General features: G+C 46.1%; 1 protein-coding gene across 4 annotated transcripts in view; it reads left to right on the top strand.

The window, feature by feature from the left end:
- The window catches only part of LOC117354440 (zinc finger protein 354A-like), a 57083-nt gene extending 36410 nt beyond the window's left edge, over nucleotides 1-20673 (top strand). For all 4 annotated transcript variants that reach the window (XM_033931986.1, XM_033931987.1, XM_033931989.1 and 1 more), the window contains 2 exons: nucleotides 9481-9599; nucleotides 18649-20673. In XM_033931986.1, the coding sequence (XP_033787877.1) occupies nucleotides 9481-9599; nucleotides 18649-20268 (1739 nt within the window). In that variant the 3' untranslated portion in view covers nucleotides 20269-20673. The remainder of the gene's footprint in view (nucleotides 1-9480; nucleotides 9600-18648) is intronic.
- The last annotated feature ends 852 nt before the right edge of the window (nucleotides 20674-21525 follow it).

Genomic DNA, 21525 nt, shown 5'->3' with positions numbered 1-21525 from the left:
GGGGCAGATGGAAAAGTAGACCCCTGGAAAGATTTGAGGAGTTCAACCACCATTGGAGAGATTGCTGAAGAGATGATGTCACAGAGATGGGATGAGAAAGAAGATCCGTAGTCTGTGACCACTGGTTGGCGAGCGTCCACTGAGGTGTACGAAGGTGGAGACGAGCCAGAGGAAGGACATGCACTGTCGAGGCCATGTGACCCAGGAGGACCATCATCTGTCGAGCAGGAATGGAGGGATGCATGAGTACCTGACGGCAGAGATGGAGCAGGGTCTGCTTGCGATCGGAGGGGAGAAAAGCCCTCATTAGCGTGGTGTCCAGAACTGCTCCAATGAATTGAAGTCGCTGGGTGGGAAGCAGATGCGACTTGGGGTAGTTGATCTCGAACCCCAGGAGGTGGAGGAGAGAGATGGTGTGATGAGTAGCCTGTAGCACAAGTGGAGACGTAGGTGCTTTCACCAACCAATCGTCCAAATAGGGGAACACCTGGAGGTTGTGAGACCTGAGGAAGGCCGCTACCACTATAAGGCACTTGGTGAAGACCCTGGGTGAGGAGGCGAGGCCGAACGGTAGCACCTTGTACTGATAGTGGTGGTGCAGTACCTGGAATCGCAGGTAGCGGCGAGAATGTTGATTGATGGAGATGTGAGTGTAGGCCTCTTTGAGGTCCAGGGAACATAGCCAGTCGTGTTGAGAAAGAAGAGGATAGAGCGTGGCAAGGGAGAGCATTCTGAACTTCTCCTTGACCAGACACTTGTTGAGGTCCCTGAGATCGAGAATGGGACGGAGGTCTCCCGTCTTTTTGGGTACCAGGAAGTAGCGGGAGTAGAATCCCTGCCCCCTTTGATCTAGAGGTACTTCTTCGATGGCATTGAGAAGGAGGAGGGATTGAACCTCCCTCAGGAGGAGGGGGGTTTGAGATGAGTTTGAAGCAGACTCTACGGGAAGGTTGTCCGGAGGCAGAGTCTGGAAGTTGAGAGAGTAGCCGTGGCGGATGATGTTGAGGACCCACTGGTCCGACGTGATGACTTCCCAACGGCTTGAGAAAATGGTGAGACGACCCCCGATAGGCTGTGGAAGAGGCAGCGAGGGTGGATGACTGGCTATGCCCTGGAGAGAAGAGTCAAAAGGGCTGAGATTGTTTAGCAGGCTGAGGAGGCTTGGAGGGTTGGGTGGCCTGAGACCGAGCCTGGGCATGGTGCTGCTGTTGACGGGGTCGCCGAGATTGTTGGGGAGGCGGATTGAGTGGCCTGGCTGAGAACCTCCGCTGGTAGGATGATTGAGGCCGATAGGGTCGAGCAGGCGGAGCCTTCTTTTTCGGCTTGATTAGGGTGTCCCACCTAGTCTCATGGGCGGAGAGTTTCTGGGTGGTGGAATCCAGTGACTCTCCAAAAAGCTCATCCCCGAGACAGGGGGCGTTGGCCAGGCGGTCCTGGTGGTTGATGTCCAGGTCGGAGACTCTGAGCCAGGCCAAGCGACGCATGGCTACAGCCATGGCAGAGGCCCGAGAGGTGAGCTCGAAGGAGTCGTAGATCGAGCGGACCATATACTTGCGCATTTGGAGAAGGCCAGATATGTGCTGCTGGAATAGCGGGACCTTGCGCTCAGGAAGGTACTTCTGGAGGGCAGACAGCTGTTGGACCAAGTGTTTGAGATAAAAGGAAAAATGGAAGGAATAGTTGTTTGCCCTGTTGGCAAGCATGGCATTTTGGTAAAGCCTCTTGCCAAACTTGTCCATGGTCTTACCTTCTCTGCCAGGAGGGGTAGAGGCATAGACACTGGAGCCCTGAGTCTTTTTTAAGGTGGATTCCACCAGAAGGGACTCATGGGGCAATTGAGATTTGTCGAATCCTGGAATAGGGATGACACGGTAAAGGTTGTCCAGTTTACGGGGAGCTCCCGGTACCGTGAGGGGATTTTCCAAATTTTTGTAGAATGTCTCCCGTAAGATGTCATGTACGGGAAGTTTGAGGAACTCTTTAGGAGGTTGCTCAAAGTCTAAGGCTTCTAAAAAGGCTTGGGACTTTTTGGAGTCAGATTCAAGGGGAAGTGACAGAGCAGCAGACATTTCCCTCAGAAATTTAGAAAAAGAGGACTGCTCAGGTTTAGAGGAGGCATCAGGCGCCGATGGTTCCTCATCAGATGAGGAGGGATCCTCCTCGGTACCGAGAGGAGTCTCCTCCCATAAATCCGGATCCCTGACCTCTGGTGCGTGTCGGGACACCGGGGTGGAGGGTGCGGTGTGGTGAGTTTTGGACAAAGATTTACCAGAGCGCACCGAAACGGCACCAGGGGAGGACGATCGGCGTCGTTCTCGGTCCCGAGAAGAGTGCCGTACCGCCTGGTGCCGAGCAGGATCCACTGTGGTTCGAGAATGAACCACAGGATCATCAGGAAGTTGTTGTGCCGAAAGGATCGGCATCGAGGTGTTTACCGGTACCGAAGGAGTGGACACCGGGGGCTCGGTGCGGGGCTCGGGCCGGTCTGGTACCGGAAGGAGCGGTGCCAGGATAGAGGGTAGCAGTTGTTCAAGCTGTTTCTTCAACTGCTCCTGAAGCTGAGTTTGTAGGATGGCCGAGATACGGTCATCCAGGGGTGGCATCGGAACCGCTTTCTTTTTCTTCGGTTCCTTGGATGCCGCTCCACGCCCCGGCGATGAGGAGGCCGATGACGAGGCACTCACCGTTATCGGGGCGGAGCGTTTACGGGACCGGTGCGATGCCGGTATGGACGGTGTCGTCACCGTAGCTGGAGGGCGCTCGAGGGAAGAGGAAGGCTTCTTAGCCGGCTTACCTGGCGCCAGTGGCGCCGATGCGGGATCGGTCGGTGTCGAGCTGGACGGTGCCGATTTCTGCGGTACCGCCGCTGAGGGTGATGAATCCATCGCCGACTCGGAGCCGAAGAGCAGGGTTTGCTGGATTCTTCGGTTTTTAAGAGTACGTTTTTGTAAAGTGGCACAGCGGGTGCAGGAATCTGCCCGATGCTCCGGACCCAGGCACTGCAAACACCAATTGTGTGGGTCAGAAACGGAGATCGGGCGTGCACACCGCTGGCACTTCTTAAAACCGACCTGCGGGGGCATGAAGGGGAAGATAGCCTCCGCAAAATCGAAGTCCGAGGCCTGTATAATGGCAACAGGCCCCGCCGGGGCAAAAACGAAAGAAACAAGAAAAATCAAAGTTTTTTTTTTTTTTTTTTTTTGTAATTGAAAGAAAAAGGAAACCCGGAGGTAGAGGAAGAAAAAAATATAACAAAAGCGCGAGCGGGAAGGCAAAAAGTGATTTCAACGGCCGTTGAAAAAATACACGCGTCTTCTTCGCTCCGCGGAAACGAAGAAACTGGGGACCACGCACTCCTCCGTCGGGCGGGAAGGCACTCGCGCACGCGCGGTGCGGCCAACTAGAAACTTCTAGTTAAAAGGTCCGTACCGAGGGCTCCGTCGGTGACGTCACCCATGTGTTAAGAATATGCTGCCTGCTTGTCCTGGGATAAAATACAATACAGGATCTTAGTCCAATCACTTGTACTAGGACTTGTAGACTACTGCAACAGCCTTTATCTACCCTGCCCTGCTTACATGACCAAACAATTACAGACAGTACAGAACACAGCACTCAGACTTATCTACTCGCTAGGAAAATACGATCACATCACTAATGCCTATCTCGACTCACACTGGCTACCGATACAAGCAAGAACTCAATTCAAACTATACTGTCTATTATTCAAAGCACTAAACGGAACAGCACCTCTCTACCTAAACAGCCGCCTAACCCGAAACCTCTCAACTAGAGTAAGGAGAACCCAGACCCCATTCACCTACCCCTCACTCAAAGGCACAAAACGCAAAAAGCTATATGACAACCTACTTGCTACACAGGCTGCGAAAATTGACCCCATCATATCCAAGCTGCTGACCACAACTACGGACTACAAAGCGTTTCGAAAAGATATAAAAACCATACTATTCAAAAAACACATCCCAATATTATAATCTACCATCATCTTCTCTCCCTTCATAACCTCCTGCAACTCACAACCAACTGCAATTTCATCCCCATAGGCAACATCTAATCTAGTTGCAACGGGCGAACAGCCAATTCATATCTAGAAACACAGTTTCCCCAAATACCGAAAAATCAGATATAACAACCTAGGAACAGACGATTCTTTGGTAACATAAGATTATGCTTTGTAATATTATGTAATGTAACATAAGGTTATGCGTTGTAATATAACATAAGGTTATGCTTTGTAATATCATGTAATGTAAGTTATGCAATGTACTGGAATAATAAGGTAAAATAACATAAAATAACTCTACGTAAAGTCTTGTAAAGTTATGTAAGATAAATTATGTAAGATAAATTATGTAAACTTAATGCAAGTTATGCAAGCACGGTAAGATAATGTAAAGTAACACAAAGTATGTAAAGTTATGTACGAAAAGTTATGTAAAGTTAGGTATGCAAAGTTTGTAAAGTTATACAAATAATTGTATTGTCATCGCCTGGAAATGACCAGCCATCTTCTAATGTAATCCGCTTAGAACCGCAAGGAACAAGCGGAATAGAAATCACTAATGTAATGTAATGTAATGGTAAGGCCTGACTTAGTGCAGGAAGAGGCGGCCGGAGTATACGGCGAGTGATTTCCTGCACTCGCCGGCGATCCGGCTGCTGCTCTCTCCTGCCTCTCCCACTGCCCTGTCCAGTCTCCGTATTCGTGGTTTTTCAAGATTCGTGGGGGTTCCTGGAACAGAACCCCCGCGAATATCGGGGGAGTACTGTACAGCGGTAAAGAATTCCATATCATGGGAGCTGTGACTGCGAAGGAAGTAGCACGACGTGAGCCAATAATTTTTAATGACGGTGTATGAAGAAGGTACTGAGAGGAGGATCTTAAGACTCGTGTAGGTTCATGTGGAATAAGAAGTTTGTGAATAATCTACCCATAGGAGGAGGAAAGCTTTTCTCTCTTTAAAACCCAGAGTATTGGCTCTTGGAGTCACATTTTATTTAAAGTTCCCATGCAAGTGCCTTGTGCAACTGCAGGGTAAAGAATTTATTTTCTGGGATTCAATTCAATTGGAAAGTTTCCTGAATATGAATGAACGAAATAAGACCTAGTAACTGTTATTTTTGAGGAGATATATTATTAGTGCACCTAAATAGAGGAATATTCCCCTAGTTGTTAAGGGGAATTCTTGTTTTTCTTGATTTATATTGTTAAATAAAAGGAAGTTAGCCCTTTCTTAAAGTGGGCTAGATGGAAATAGTTCATATTTAATAATGATCTCATTTTCTAATGGTGTTTGGCTGTAAAATTCCATTCTGAACTGTTGTAAAAATTATTTTAAAAAAAATATGAATAAAGGCCGGTTCTTTAGATTCCTGAGACTTAAAGGAGAGAAGAGCTATTTTATAAATGATACAATGTGGAATAGTATATCAAGAATTAGTAAAACTTGAATTTCTGTTTGGGATATGGGCAGGGACACATCATCATTGATTAATGTGTCCCTTTAAGAAGCATCAGGCCATCCGAGGTGGGAAGGCATCATTATTTCTTGTATTTAGTTTAATGAAATTCTATATGTGCTTATACAGTGGTACCTCGGTTTACGAGTGCACCAGTTTGCGAGTGTTTTGCAAGACGAGCAAAACATTCGCAAAATCGGCGCCTCGGAAACCGAGCGCGCTTCGATTTGCGAGCGCCCCCCCCCCCCCGCGATCCGGCACCCCCCCGATGCCATTGGGCCCCCCCCGCTGCCATCGGGCACTCCCCCCGCCACGTGGTCCCCCCAACCCACTCGAACCCTCTTCTTACTTTGCTGTAGCCTCCGCAGCGGCACTGGCACCAGCATGTCCTGTGCATGGTGCCTGTGCCTGAAGATCTACTTCCTGTGCTGGGCCTTGAGCATGTGCGCATGCTCAAGGCCCAGCACAGGAAGCAGATCTTCAGGCACCGGCACCACGCACAGGACATGCTGGTGCCGGTGCCGCTGCGGAGGCTACAGCAAAGTAAGAAGAGGGTTCGGGCGGGGGGGGGACCTCAGATCGCGGCAGTGGGGTGCCCGATGGTGGCGGGGGGGTGCGGATCGCGGGGGGGAGGGTGCCGGTTCGCGGAGGGGGAGCCTTCGGGGGGAGCAATGCCGGTTCTCGGGGGGGGGGGGGAGAACGTGAACTCGCAGGCCTTGAGCATCCGCACATGCCCAAGGCCAGCACAGAAGAGGAGGCCGACATGTCGGTGCTACATTAAAGTAAGAAGAGGGCTCTGGGGGACTTCAGGTTGCGGCGGGGGGGTGCCGGATCGCAGGGGGAGGGTGCCGTTCGCGGGGTGGGGCGCTCGCAAATCGAGGTGCGCTCGGTTTCCAAGGCGCCGATTTTGCGAATGTTTTGCTCGTCTTGCAAAACACTCGCAAACCGGTGCACTCGTAAACCGAGGTACCACTGTACTTTTCAAGAAATCCCAGATCAAATCTTAACACCACAAGTCTCCCTCTGTCCTTCCACATTCATCTCGATCCCCCCGAAACAACCTGCTCTACTCTTATCTTCCCTAGAAATAACCAGATCTTTTTGGAATTCATGTTTCTTTTTTAGCCACCTGAACCAGATATCGCTTTGTAATCCAGTGTTCATAACTCTTGTAATCCGCCTTGAACCGCAATGTAATGTAATGTAAGTGGAGATCACGGGGTAGGAGCATAGGGGGAGATAAGTGAGGAGAGATATTGGGGGGGCTTCAGTAAGTCAGTAAGAGAAGTCTAAACTGAATTCGGAAATGGACGGGGAGCCAATGAAGTGACTTGAGGAGAGGGGTAATGTGAGAATAGCGGCTCTCACGGAATATGAGTCGTGCAGTAGCATAATACTGCTTGCAAGGTTGTTCACAAGCAGCATTAAGCATATTCCACGGGAGTCAGTAACCTGTGGTACTGAGATATTGTAGGTTGACATTTTACATCTTATTAACTCCCCCCCCCCTTAGTGTGAAACCCCTGCTTTGCATATGACAATTTCATTTGCATGTACAGTCATGCCAGTTTTTCCACGCTGCGCTATCATTTTTCAGATTCCTTTCACATGTCTGGTTAGGTCTTTGTGCATTCAAGGGCTGACAGATACAGCATAGTGAAATTCAAACAACACAAATACGGTCATCCAGGGGTGGCATCGGAACCGCTTTCTTTTGCTTCGGTTCCTTAGATGCCGCTCCACACCCCGGCGATGAGGAGGCCGATGATGAGGCACTCACCGAAATCGGGGCGGAGCGCTTGCGGGGTCGGCGCGAGGCCGGCAAGGTCGGTGTCGCCACCGTGGTTGGAGGACGCTCGAGGGAAGAGGGAGGCTTCTTAGCCGGCTTACCTGGCGCCAGAGACGCTGATGTGGGGTCGGGCGGTGTCGAAGTAGATGGTGCCGATTTCTGCGGCACCGCTGTCGATGCCGAGGAGTCCATCGTCGACCCGGTGCCCAACAAAAGAGTTTGTTGGATTTTTCAGTTTTTAAACGTCCGCTTTTTAAGAGTGGCACAGCGGGTGCAGGAGTCCGCCCGATGCTCCGGACCCAAACACTGCAAACACCAATTGTGTGGGTCAGTGAGGGAGATCGGGCGTGCACACCGCTGGCACTTCTTAAAACCGACCTGCGGGGGCATGAAGGGGAAAACAGCCTCCGCAAAATCGAACCCCGAGGCCTGTATAATGGCAACAGGCCCCGCCGGGGCAAAATCGAAAAAAGGGAAAAAAAAGCTAAGTTTTTTTTTTGTTTTTTTTTTACAAATCAAAGAAAAAGAAACCCGAAGGCAAAAAAGAAGAAAAAATGGGAAAAAAAGCGCGAGCGGGAAGGCAAAAAGTGATTTCAACGGCCGTTGAAAAAACACACGCGTCTTCTTCGCTCCGCGGAAACGAAGAAACTGGGGACCACGCACTCCTCCGTCGGGCGGGAAGGCACTCGCGCACGCGCGGTGCGGCCAACTAGAACTTTCTAGTTAAAAAGGTCCGTACCGAGGGCTCCGTCGGTGACGTCACCCGTGCGTTAAGAATATCTGCCTGCTGTCCCTGGATAACACCTGTTACGGTAAGTAACTGTGCTGTTTTTCCACGCTCCGGTATCATTTTTCAGATTCCTTTCACATGTCTGGTTAGGTCTTTGTGCATTCAAGGGCTGACAGATACAGCATAGTGAAATTCAAACAACACAAACGGGTCACCTTACAAGTTATCCAACCTAGAGAATGACACGGGGGAAAATTCTGTCCCCGTCCCCAGACCACCATCCTCTACACCGCCCCGTTCCCTTCACCTCCCCGTCACCGTCCCATCACCGTCCCCATCTTCAGCATCTTCTCCTCTCCATCCCCCCCATCCCCAGCACCCTTCACGCGGTCCATCCCTCCCGCCGGCCAGCCGTGCATTTCCCTCCCTCCCTCCTTTTCCCTTACCTTTTCTTCTTGAAACTGGCGATTTCTATAAGGCTGCGAGCTGTATTACAGCCGGAGCCTTGAAGTCGCGTCGGGTTGCCTGCTAGAAAAGTCTCCTCCGATGCAACCGGAAACAGGAAGTTGCAGAGGAGGAGACTTTTTCCAGCAGAGGAGACTTTTTCCAGCAGGCAACGCGACACGACTTCAAGGCTCCGGCTGTAATACAGCTCGTAGCCTTATAGAAATCGCCAGTTTCAAGAAAAAAAGGTAAGGAAAAAGGAGGGAGGGAGATGCATGATCGGCCGGCGGGAGAGAGTGGACTGCCAGATCGAACCTTTGTTCACCGCCCCGTGCTACCATTCACTGCTCCATGGGGCGGTGAATGGCCTTGTCCCCGAAGTCGCGGTGATCTTTTTTTTTGGACACCGTTTTGGCGGGTAACAACCACCGTGTCATTCTCTAATCCAACCCACATATACATCTCATCAATTATGAAAAAGGGGGTATAAAGTATAGTTTAAACGATACCTACTTTAGATAGTTTTTTTCACACATCAGTGTTTCGCTTCTTTTTAAAGATAAATGTGCCACTTCTATCAACCCACTATCTTTTATCATTCAAATGATACCCTATTTTGATAACAAAAAACTTATCCCCAGGTAAATATATTGGGAGGCTGAAGTATCATAAAAATGCACTTTTCTTAGTAAAGAGACCTCTTTTAACATGGATGCATGTGATGTAATCATTTACTTCAAAACCTCCTTCCTAACCATAACCTCAAATATTTATTTAATATATATAAACTACTGACTGATTATGGGTTCAACTTTATCATTTATTTTAAAATATTCTTTCCTTAATTTAATTGTAGTGTCAAAGCCTAAAATCAATTCATCAGTATGTAAATACGGCCTAGTGTCAGATATTCAGGTTTATTGCTTGCTGGAATATAAATGAAAATAACGAAATAAAATAAGTATTTGCCATGTTTCGTCTTGCCCATGCTGTGTATTTAGTAAAGGGCCTCTTCTTTTTCTTCTTTACACTCCAGTTCTTACAATATTGGAGCGATTGGAGAAGCGCATGGCTAGAATTGAACATCATCAGATACTTTTCCTGACTCATCTTTTCAAGCATTTGAAGCCTGCTGCGACCCTAGAAAAAGACAAGGTAGGACCGATTATGTTATACGTTGCGCGTGTTTGTAAATCCCCATGTTCTTGCTTACACATTGCAATCTTTGCTTCTACACTTCCCCCTCCTGAGTTGTGGTTTTAGGACTCGTGATTTCCTAAAACCGGAATCACCCCCCACCTCCCCAGACCTTACCTGGTGGTCTACATAGAATACATAGAGTATGACGGCAGAAAAGGGACAATGGCCCAACAAGTCTGCCCACTCAAAGAACCCTCCCTCTAAAAGAACCCTCCCCTAAGCATTTCAGTGGAGCGAAGCCACATGTTTATCCCATCGTCTCTTGAAGTCGAGCACGTTGCTGGCTTCGACTACCTGACGTGGAAGACCATTCCAACCATCAACCACCCTTTCGGTGAAGAAGTACTTCCTGATGTCACCATGAAGTCTCCCACCCTTGAGTTTGAGTGGATGTCCTCTTGTTGCCGTGGGACCCGTAAGAAAAAAGATATCTTCCTCCACCTCAACACGGCCTGTGAGATATTTGAACGCTCTATCATGTCTCCCCTCTCTCTGCGTTCCTCGAAAGAATATAACTGCAGCCTGCTTAGACGTTCTTCATATGGGAGATCCTTGAGTCCTGAGACCATCTTAGTGGCCATTCGCTGAGCCTATGTTGGCAGTTACGGGTGCTGTTTAGTTGTTTTGAGCAGAACAATGTTTAGCCTGTCATTACAGGTGCCTCTACTTCACAGCTGTTTGTGTCCTTTCATGCTTGGGTACTGTCTGATAGGAGGAGCTAAGCTAGCCTGTGAAGTACTCTAGAGACAGAGAAAACCTGGAATGGTTCTCTTCTGCAGTCCATGCGGGTAAAGGGAAATAATCCTAAGGTCTAGAATGTCTCACTTATCTACTGGAAAAGATCTTACCAGGGTAAGTACATAATCTCCTTTTATAGAACACAAACACACGCTGATGACTAGAAAAGGTTTGTTAAATACCTTGTATTTAATAAATACTTAGGACACCCAAAAATGAGATGCTTCAGTCTGTAGTATTAATCATCCTACCCTAAATAATAATTTGCTGTGCTGAAATGTAACTGAGCTGGTCTGGACAGCCAGTGAAAAGTCTTCCATCTCAACTGTCATTCTGAGGCAGCACACCTGTTCCCAGCACCTTCCGTGCTGTAAGCATCAGCCAAACACAGCAGTTTAGTTTACGCCAGGGGTCTCAAAGTCCCTCTTTGAGGGCCGCAATCCAGTCGGGTTTTCAGGATTTCCCTAATGAATATGCATGAGATCTATGTGCATGCACTGCTTTTAATGCATATTCATTGGGGAAATCCTGAAAACCCGACTGGATTGCGGCCCTCAAGAAGGAATTTTGAGATCCCTGGTTTATGCTGATCTTAACGGTTCATAGACAAAACCGCGGAAGACAAAGGCGCGTGCCGACAACTGAGCGTAAGACGGAGGCGCGCACCGAAGAAAATGACAGTTTTTAGGGGCTCCGATGGGGGTTTTTGTTGGGGAGCCCCCCCACTTTACTTAATAAAGATCGTGGCGGCGTTGTGGGGGGTTTGGGGGGTTGTAACCCCCCTCATTATACTGTAAACTTAACTTTTTCCCTGTTTTTAGGGAAAAAGTGAAGTTTTCAGTAAAATGTGGGGGGTTACAACCCCCCCCAACGCCCCACAACACGGCGCGATCTGTATAAAGTAAAGTGGGGGGTTCCCCCCCACACACCCCCGTCGGAGCCCCTAAAAACAGTTATTTTCTTCGGCGCACGCCTCCACACTGTGCTCAGTTGTCGGCGCGCGCCTTTGACTTCCGTGGTTTTGACCTGACACCGATCTTAACTGTCCTAAAGCTCTCAGCATTGCCAAAATCAATAATAATTTGATCAGCACTGTATGGCTGAGTGGAACTTTAAATTGATAGCCTGGAGTGTTGGCCCTGAGGCAGTGGTCTTATGCCAAGAAACGATCATCGACCTGTGATTATAATCGGTGGTTTTTCCACAATTTTTTTTCTTGGCTCTTTTTAGGCTCCCACCTGTCGATATGTAACTTTTGTGAAAGTTTTTTTGCCTGTGATGTCAGGGTGGAAGAGTGTGGGTACACCTCTCCGTTGAGCTCAGGCTTTTCTTTCGCTTTAGTATCATACTTACTGGGGCATAGATGGTGTATGTTTTTTACATTGGAGTGATTTTTTTTGGTTTTTTTTGTTGATTTATATTTCCCTCCAGTCCTCCTTTTTGCTATTTTGTCAACTGATATACATGGAAGAGTCTTAAAAATTATTATTTTGCTTTAATGATTCCTAACTTGTTTAGATGTTTTATTTTTGATCCGTTTAATAATTGTTTTTGTTGAAAAATGAATAAATGATGATAAATTAAAAAAAAAAATATATACATGAGGGAAAAAAATGACCTATTTAAATAAAATTCACAACAAGCAATGAATTCAATGCAAACATATTTATTTTTAAAATTTCTATACTGTTTTTTTCCAAAATGGTTTACAAAAAGTACATAAAATCTTAAAAAGTCTGAACAAAGTAAGAACAAAACAGACAGATTAAATCTTTCCATGGGATCAATTGCTCATAGAAATGCATCTACAAATAGTTGTGTTTTTTAACATTTGCCTGAATGAGTTCCTTTCTCTACGTTTTCGAATTTGGCCAACAAGGCCATTCCACAACTTGCATGTAAAAGTCATGCCATTCATTTCCGCATATTTAGGATTAGCTTTCGTTTTCAGCAGTGCCGAACTCTCGGAACGCAATGATCTTAATGGTTGATACCCAGCCATCAAGCTCTTAAAAAATTCAGGAATTGTACCATATAGAAATTGGTGACATAACGCAATTGAATATACATTTTATGCTATTACCTCCGTTCCCCCAGTGTCTGTCCAGCATTTCCTTTGTTTCTTCCTTCCCCTCCAAGGTAGCATCACCCCATCTCTCTTTAGTCCCCCTTGTCCATCATTGCCCCTCCTGTTTCAATCCCTTCAAGTTCAAATTTATTAAAATTTTATAAATCACTTAAAATTTGAAACATGAATAGTGACAAAGACACTAACAGACATGCTGGAAACATTAGGAAAAGGGTGAACTACAATATTTTTAGGAAAGAAACATAAAAATGATATGAAGTGAGGAGGGGGGAAAAGAACGTTAAATATCGGTGACCCGTCAAAAGTGCACAGGACATTGGCGCACTGACAATCCCGCTCAGACATTTTCGCGCAGGACAAATGTGCTCTGCCCTATTTCCTTCCCGTTTGCGCTCTGAGGATGGGTTTGGGGGGGAACCCCCCAATACACTCCCACTCTCATTGAGGGAGGTGTGGGGAGGAACTCCCCAACACACTTACAAGTCCCGGTCTCCTCGCTGATGCCGACGCGCACCATTGCCGCAAATACCCCCCCCCCCCCCCCCCCACACACACACACTTACAATTTCGGCCACAAACGAAGGAGATGGGGCGGCGCAAATGTCGAGGCAGGATTGTCGGCACAACAATGTCCTTCACGCTGCTGATGGCGTACCAAAATATCTTGCCAAAGCCATAAACAGGCTAATACCGAGAATTTGGAGGTTAGTTGAAATAAAGACACAAACGCGTCTTTGAAAAGAAAACTTTTAAGGGCTCTTTTGAACTTATCAAGACTCTCTTCCCCCCTTAAGTAAGCTGTCAGACAATGCCATGTGAGTGGGGCTGTTACCAAAAATATAGTGTTATGACACGTATTTAATGAGGGAACCGACAATAGACTTAGAGCAGTGGATCTAAGTGAACGAGTTGGTGTATGGGGTATAATAATTTTGTCAATGAAACTTGGAACATTCGTAGTTTGAACTTTGTGGTTTTTTGTGGGGTTTTTTTCCAATTCTTTATTCATTTTTATATCTCATAACAAGTATACAATAAATAATCAATATTCATATAAATCACTTGTATAACTCATACAATATTAGATCTTATATTATCCCCCCTCCCCTCACCCATTCCACACATATTAAACACTTTATTTGAATCTTATATATTATACCCTCCCAATCCCATATCATATTATTCTTCCTATTAAAAGGTGTCTAATCATTCGAATATTCAATCAATGGCCCCCACATTTTTTTAAACTTATTATAATTTCCTTTTTGTATAGCAAGAACTCATTCCATTTTATATATATAACATATAGAATTCCACCAAAATGTATAGTTAAGTCTTGTATGATCTTTCCAGTTTCTATTTTATATGTTATTCTATGCACAATTGGGAGCCAGTGAGTTTTTTTCAGGAGGGTGACATGGTCAAATTTTCTGGAATTGGAATTGATTTTAATAGCGGTATTTTGGATCATCAGAGTTCTTTCTGCGAGACACCTTTATATAAAGAATTACAGTATTCCAATTTTGATAGTATAAGGGAGTGAACCAGTATATCCACCTGTATATTACACCCTCTCTCACACCTACCTACCTACCCAGCATAGCTCCTTCTCTATTCCAACCCACTCACCCACTCAACATTACCCCTTCTCTCACACCCAGCCATTCATCATCACCCCTTCTCTCTCCTCCAACGCAGCATTTCCCCTCCAACCCATCTACTTACCTCCCTCCCTCCTGCTGCATCCTTTGACCTGGATAGGGAAATAATCGGAGATATAGAAAATATCACCTTACGTGGGGACACGGTATTGTTAGGTGACTTTAACATGCCTGATGTGGATTGGGATACACTTACCTCTGCTTCCGGCAGCAGTAGGAGGCTATTAAACTCTATGAATGGAGCTGGTCTCAAGCAACTGGTGTTGGACCCTACAAGGGATCAGGCAATACTGGACCTATTACTCACCAATGGGGATAGTGTAACAGAGGTCTCGGTGGGGGACACATTGGCCTCCAGCGACCACAACATGGTATGGTTCGATCTTAGGAAAGGTTTCACTAAATCCACCACACTAACCAAGGTCCTCAAATTCAAAGACACAAACTTCCTAGACATGGGTTCCTTTGTTCACCAGGCGCTTCAAAGGCAAACAGAAACTGATAGCGTGGAAGAAATGTGGTCGACTTTGAAAGCCACCATACATGAAGCGACAAACCGCTATGTTAAATTAGTAAGCAAACGGCGAAGGAACAACAAGCCGCAGTGGTTTACTGCGGAGATCTCAGACCTCATCAAGGAGAAGAAAAAAGCATTCATCTCTTACAAACAATCAGGGAAACAGGACTCTACAGCAGACTACTTGACCAAATCAAAAGCCATCAAAACAGCAGTTAGGGAGGCTAAATTCCACATGGAGGAGTCTCTAGCAAAGAACATCCGGAAGGGAGATAAATCCTTCTTCAGGTATATCAGTGACAGAAGTAGGAACTCAGGCGGGATCATACGTCTTAAGAAACCAGACGGAGACTATGTGGAAAAGGATTCGGAAAAAGCCCAACTATTAAATGAATGCTTCTGCTCAGCCTTCACCCAAGAAGCGCCGGGGCTAGGCCCTCAGCTACAGACAAGGGCCGACTCAGTTGACCCGTTTAGTAACTTCGAGTTTACGCCCAGCAGTGTCTACGGTGAGCTGTCAAAGCTCAAGGTTAACAAGGCAATGGGGCCTGACAACCTACACCCCAGGGTGCTTAGGGAGTTGAGTGATGTCTTGGCAGAGCCACTGTCAGCACTCTTCAACCTCTCCCTTAGTACAGGCAGCGTCCCGTTGGACTGGAGGACGGCCAACGTCATTCCACTCCACAAAAAAGCCTCAAAGACGGAGACAGCTAACTACAGACCAGTGAGTCTAACATCGATAGTGAGTAAACTAATGGAAACTCTAATCAAACACCAGTTGGATAAGATCCTGGATGAGGAGAATCTACGGGATCCCCGTCAACATGGATTTACTAGGGGAAGATCATGCCAATCCAACCTGATCAGCTTCTTTGACTGGGTGACGGGGAAGCTGGATATTGGGGAGTCCCTGGACATAGTGTACCTGGACTTTAGCAAAGCATTCGATAGCGTACCACACCGCAGGTTGCTGAGCAAGATGAGTTCTATAGGATTAGGAGACACATTGACGAAATGGGTTGGGAACTGGCTTGGAGGTAGGCTTCAAAGGGTAGTGGTGAATGGCACTTCCTCCGAAATAACGGAGGTGATCAGGGCTTGGTCTTGGGCCCGATCCTATTCAACATCTTTATAAGGGGCCTGACAGAAGGGCTTCGAGGGAAAATAACTTTATTCGCCGATGACGCCAAACTAAGTAATGTAGTGGGAAAATGCACAACGGATGAAGATTCGACACCCGACAACATGATACACGACCTACTCCTACTGGAGCGCTGGTCTAGGACCTGGCAACTCAGCTTCAATGCCAAAAAATGCAAAGTTATGCACCTGGGCAGCCAAAATCCATGCAAGATCTATACCCTTAATGGCGAGATCCTAGCAAGAACAGTAGCAGAACGAGACTTGGGGGTGATCGTCGGTGAGGACATGAAGGCTGCCAATCAAGTGGAGCAAGTTTCATCCAAGACAAGACAAATCATAGGTTGCATACGCAGGGATTTCGTCAGCCGCAAGCCGGAAGTCATTATGCCATTGTACAGATCCATGGTGAGACCCCACCTGGAATACTGTGTGCAATTCTGGAGGCCGCATTATCGCAAGGATGTGCTGAGACTGGAGTCGGTTCAAAGAATGGCCACCCGGATGGTCTCGGGACTCAAGGATCTCCCGTACGAGGAACGGCTAGACAAATTGTGGCTGTACTCGCTCGAGGAGCGCAGGGAGAGGGGGGCCATGATCGAGACGTTCAAGTATCTCACGGGCCGCATTGAGACTGAGGAAGATATCTTCTTTTTCAGGGATCCCGCAACAACAAGAGGGCATCTGTGGAAAATCAGAGGCGGAAAACTACGAGGTGACACCAGGAAATTCTTTTTCACTGAAAGGGTGGTTGATCGCTGGAATAGTCTTCCACTGCAGGTGATTGAGGCTAGTAGTGTGCCTGATTTTAAAGCCAAATGGGATCGACACGTGGGATCTATTCACAGGGCAAAGGGAGGGGAGGGACAGTAGGGTGGGCAGACTTGATGGGCCGTGGCCCTTATCTGCCGTCTATTTCTATGTTTCTATGTTTGTTACCGCTGCCACAGCTTATGTTCTTATGGGGCATATGATGAAGCTACTAAGTAGTAGATTTAAAACAAACTGGAGAAAATATTTCTTCACACAACATGTAATTAAACTCTGGAATTTGTTGCCAGAGAATGTGGTGAAATCAGCTTAGCAGGGTTTAAAAAAGGTTTGGATAAATTCCTAAAAGGGAAGTCCATAGGCAATTATTGAGATGGCTTGGGGAAATCCACTGCTTATTTCAAGGATAAGCAGCATAAAATCTGTTTTACTACTTGGGATTTAGCTAGGTACATCTTGCGCGGGAGCCCGCTCCGGAGAGGCGTACGAGCATTGCTCCGCCCCTCCCCCGAGCCAGTGGGGAAAAAGAGGGATTTTGCAGCAGCGGGCCAACATCTCGCTCAGGAGCCTGCTCCGGAGAGGCGTGCGAGCATCGCTTCGCCCCTCTCACATCAAGCAGCATTATGGGGTAAAGATCTAGAACAATTGCTTTTGCCCACTACTTATGAGGAATTCAGGAAGCGTCTAAAAACATACCTGTTCCTGAAGTATCTAGACAACTGATCCGTACATCTCTTTCTCCTCAATAATGGTTTTCTTGACCTATTAATCTCTTTCTTCCACCTCTCTTAAGTTCAATCAATTTGTACCTTCGTTTAATCTTTTGTAAGCCACATAGAACTTCACGGTACTGCGGTATATAAACTGTTATTATTATTATTATTACTGGGGACCTGGGTTGGCCATTGTTGGAAACAGGATACTGGGCTTGATGGACCTTCGGTATAGGATAATCAAACCATTGTGACATCACTGATGAAGCTGGCTCTACGGTATTGGTGGAATGAGGCTTTATGACATCACAATTTCAGCTCTGGAATGTTGCTACTCTTTGGGTTTCTGACAGATACTTGGGACCTGGGTTAGCCACTCTTGGAAACAGGATACTGGGCTTGATGGACCTTCGGTCTGTCCCAGTATTGCAACTCTTATGTTCTTATGGAAAGAACGAAGGCACTCTCTAAAGTTAAAAGGGGATATATTCCATACAAACGTAAGGAAGTTCTTCTTCACCCATAGAATGGTAGAAATCTGGAACGCTCTTCCAGAGGCTGTTAAAGGGGAAAACACCCTCCAGGGATTCAAGACAAGGTTAGACAAGTTCCTGCTGAACCAGAACGTACGAAGTAAGGCTAGACTCAAATAGGGCACTGGCCTTTGACCTAAGGGCCACTGCGGGAGCGGACTGCTGGGCACGATGGACCACTGGTCTGACCCAGCAGCGGCAATTCTTATGGAGCTGTACATCTGGTCCCAGGGCAACAATCAAACAGAAAGAATCTTTCAAGCCTATGGTCAGTTAAGTATTTTTGTGAGCGACCAGGTTTAAATAGAAATACATGGGTATTCTTTTTTTTTTTTCTCTTTCTCTCTCTCTCTTTTTGTGTGATCGAATGGGTCTTTCCTGTATTTTATGGAGTTCTTTTCTTTTTCATGTATTTGATTTTAATTGTTAGTCACTGAGAACTGCTGTAAGCTTCAGCAGGATATCGCATTTTAATAAACATTCTGTGTCACAGGGAGTGGAACTGTAAAAGCCTTCATGAGCACATGGCCTCAAAAATCTCCTGGCGTTTATTCCTGGTGCTTTTTGATTTCTGCTGCTGGATCTGCCCACACATAGCAGCGGTGCTCGCTGCAGCTTTGGTGCCCCCTCCCAAACTTTGATATGTGTACCATGCTTACTGGGTTGTGCCAGCCCTGTTTACTGTGTCCACTGTGGGGAAACAAAAGACAGAATGGTAGAGAGTAGAGGTAGTCTCTTATTTATTGTACTATTAATAAAAGATGCTTACAAGTATATAGGTCATCTTGTTTTCAATGTGGTAATCCGTGACTTATCTGTGGTGCATTGTTCTTAATTTACAGGAACCTGTGCTATCAGTGGCAAACTTAGACAGAAGGAAAAGAACCGTACAAGAAGACAGAAGGAAAAGAACCGTACAAGAAGTGAGAAGAGTTATGTTGGGAAGACAGAAGCGGGTGAAGTTGCAGAAGCCTTCAGTCTGCATTGAGCCAGTGCAAAGAGTGATGATGTTGAGGAAAGAACAGGAGATCAATCGTGGTGTAATGGACAAAACTTATCAGGAGGATAAGATGGAGCGCTGCACCATGAATTATGGAAATGTAGATAAAAGTTCTGCAAGTCATAATGCCCTAGACCTCAGCAAAACGGACTTCTACAACAAATTGGACCACAGCTCCACAAAACGTAACAGCGTGGGCCAGAACTCTTTAGGCCACAACACCTCAGGTAATGTCTCTGTGGACCACACCGCTAAAAGCTGGATCTCCAAAACACATACGGCCAGGACTCATAGTTCCACAAGATACAATTCCAGGGGCCGTAGCTCCATAAAGTACAACACCAAAGTCCATAGTTCTATAGACAACAGCTTCAAAGGCTTTATCTCCAAAGCCCACTCCATGAAGAGCCATAACTCCACAGGTCTCAACAGCACAGGCCTTAGCTCCATAGAAAATCATGGTAGGTACAGTAGTTTCATGGATCATAAGTTCTTAGACTGTGCTTCTATAGACCACAGTACCAAAAGACATAGCTCCATATACAGCACCACCATAGCCCATAGCACTGCAAACCACAATATAAAGAGCTTCAGTCCAGTATCACACAAGATAATAAGCCATAGGTCCAAAAACAAAAATGGGATGGACTCCAATGACCAAAACACCCTAAGTGGTAGTTCCATAGAGTATAACTTGGGCCTTAATTCCATGGATCAGAACTCCACTGATCACAATAATGTGAATCAAAGCTCCATGAGTCATTGTTTAGTAGATCACAGAAATACAGAGCTCAACAATATGGGTCAGAGACCCATAAAGCAAAAGACTTTTAAGAAGGAACAGGAGGAACATCTAGTGTATCCCTCACTTGTAAATGACGATTATAGTGCAGGGACAGAGACATCATTGATGAACAGAAGTAGATGTATGCCGACAGAAATCTGTCAGGACAATAAGACAAATATCAGCCCACTGAAGGAAGATACCCCGGTGACAAAAGAGATACCACAGAAAATATCTACCCCAGTTCTAGCCAACATCATACGGATGCCAGCCAAACTGAGACGGCTGAGCCAAAAGAAACAAAGCAAACTGGGGGTGAGAGCTTCTTTAGCTTACAAAATGAACAGAATATGCCTTCCGGATATTGAGATGTGCAATGTCAGCAAGGAGCGAGTGCGAGAGCTGTACATTGGATCACAGGGCAGTTTACTGAGGTTTGCAGGATGGATCTTCCGCTCGCTTGTCCCGCTGCAGACCTATAAGCAGTGGTGCCATGTGGCAAACTTCACTGGAACCAATGGTAAAATGGCCATTCCAAACAATGTGAAGAGCAAGCTGATGGAACTGGTGGAAGAGAATTTTGGCACTACAAATATGAGGGAGAAACAACAAATCAGGGATGGGGTGAACAATCAGCTCAGAAATCCCAGGAAAACAGATTTCCATCCGGGATTGTAACTGTTGGGACAGAATTATTTTAACTGCCTTTTTACTTTCCTTCTTTAACCCCGGTTGATCTGGGGCCAGTTGCAGTAGGGCCATCAGTGGCATGATGACTACAAGGCCAAACTGTTGATGAAGTCTTAAAACCCAGCTGGGTATTACCCAAATCCTAGGGACTTTCTCATCGTCAAGAGCAAACATATCCCCATATGGCCGGAGTGGGCAACCAGGGTTCTTGAGGGCCACATTCCAGTCGGGTTTCTCAAGATTTCCACAGTGAATAAACATAAGATTTGATTTTCTTGAATTGTTTCTATTGTATGCAAATAGATCTCGTGCAGGCCCTTGAGGACTTCGATTGCCCCCCCCATCCAAAAAAAAAAAAATTAGCTCAGGTCTCATATACATCTCCACTCCCCCCACTTCATATTGAAACCAAACTTCCTACTGACCATTTTATATTCTCGTAATAGCTGTTTCCATTTAAGCCACAAATAAAATCTTTATAAAATTGTATCTTGGTTGTGGCGATAACGTACAATGAGCACAATAATCAAATAAGGCTGTGCATTAGTTCTATAATTTTCTTTCTCTGTATGCATCATTTTTTTTACACATGTAAGTATACTGCTACTGTAATAAAACAAATAATAGAATGGAGAAACAGAATGAAAAATTTTCCCCCTTCACCTTGTTGTCATCAACATCTTTTCCTATAGACACGAGGGCCAGTTCTATAACTTGGCACCTGGTGGTTGGTGCAAACGGAGGAATTCTGTACACAGCCCCAAAAGTTAGCTACTACTTCCGAAATTTATTTATTTATTTAGATTTTTATCCCATCCTCCCAGTAGCTCAGAACGGTCTACAAGTAAACATTCACAATGGAGTGTAATTGGACATACAAGATTATACAGTAGATTTAAATGTTTGGACATACACGACTGTGCAGCAGTTTAAATACAGGGACTATACAGCAAATTAAGAGCAGTAGTTTAAATATAAGTAGTTTAGTTTAAATACAAGTTATTTGAGTACAGGCTGAGAGAGGACTATATAGGAATTAGAGGGAAGATTAGAAAGGAGGAAGAGTAGAGGTGGGGCTTAAGGGGGAAGGGTGTAGACTGAGGGTGACCTTTAGTTGAAGAGGTGGGTCTTTACCATTTTCCAGAATGTCATTAAAGAGTTCTGACCAAATACATTTCTACTTGTCTTAAGGTGGCTAAACAGGTTGAAAAGGTGATGGCGAAAGCTAGAAGAATGACCAGTAGG

Source organism: Geotrypetes seraphini, chromosome 2 (genome assembly GCF_902459505.1).
Source record: "Geotrypetes seraphini chromosome 2, aGeoSer1.1, whole genome shotgun sequence".
In the NCBI taxonomy this organism is placed as follows: Eukaryota; Metazoa; Chordata; class Amphibia; order Gymnophiona; family Dermophiidae; genus Geotrypetes; species Geotrypetes seraphini.
This window is presented reverse-complemented; position numbering and strand designations above follow the sequence as displayed.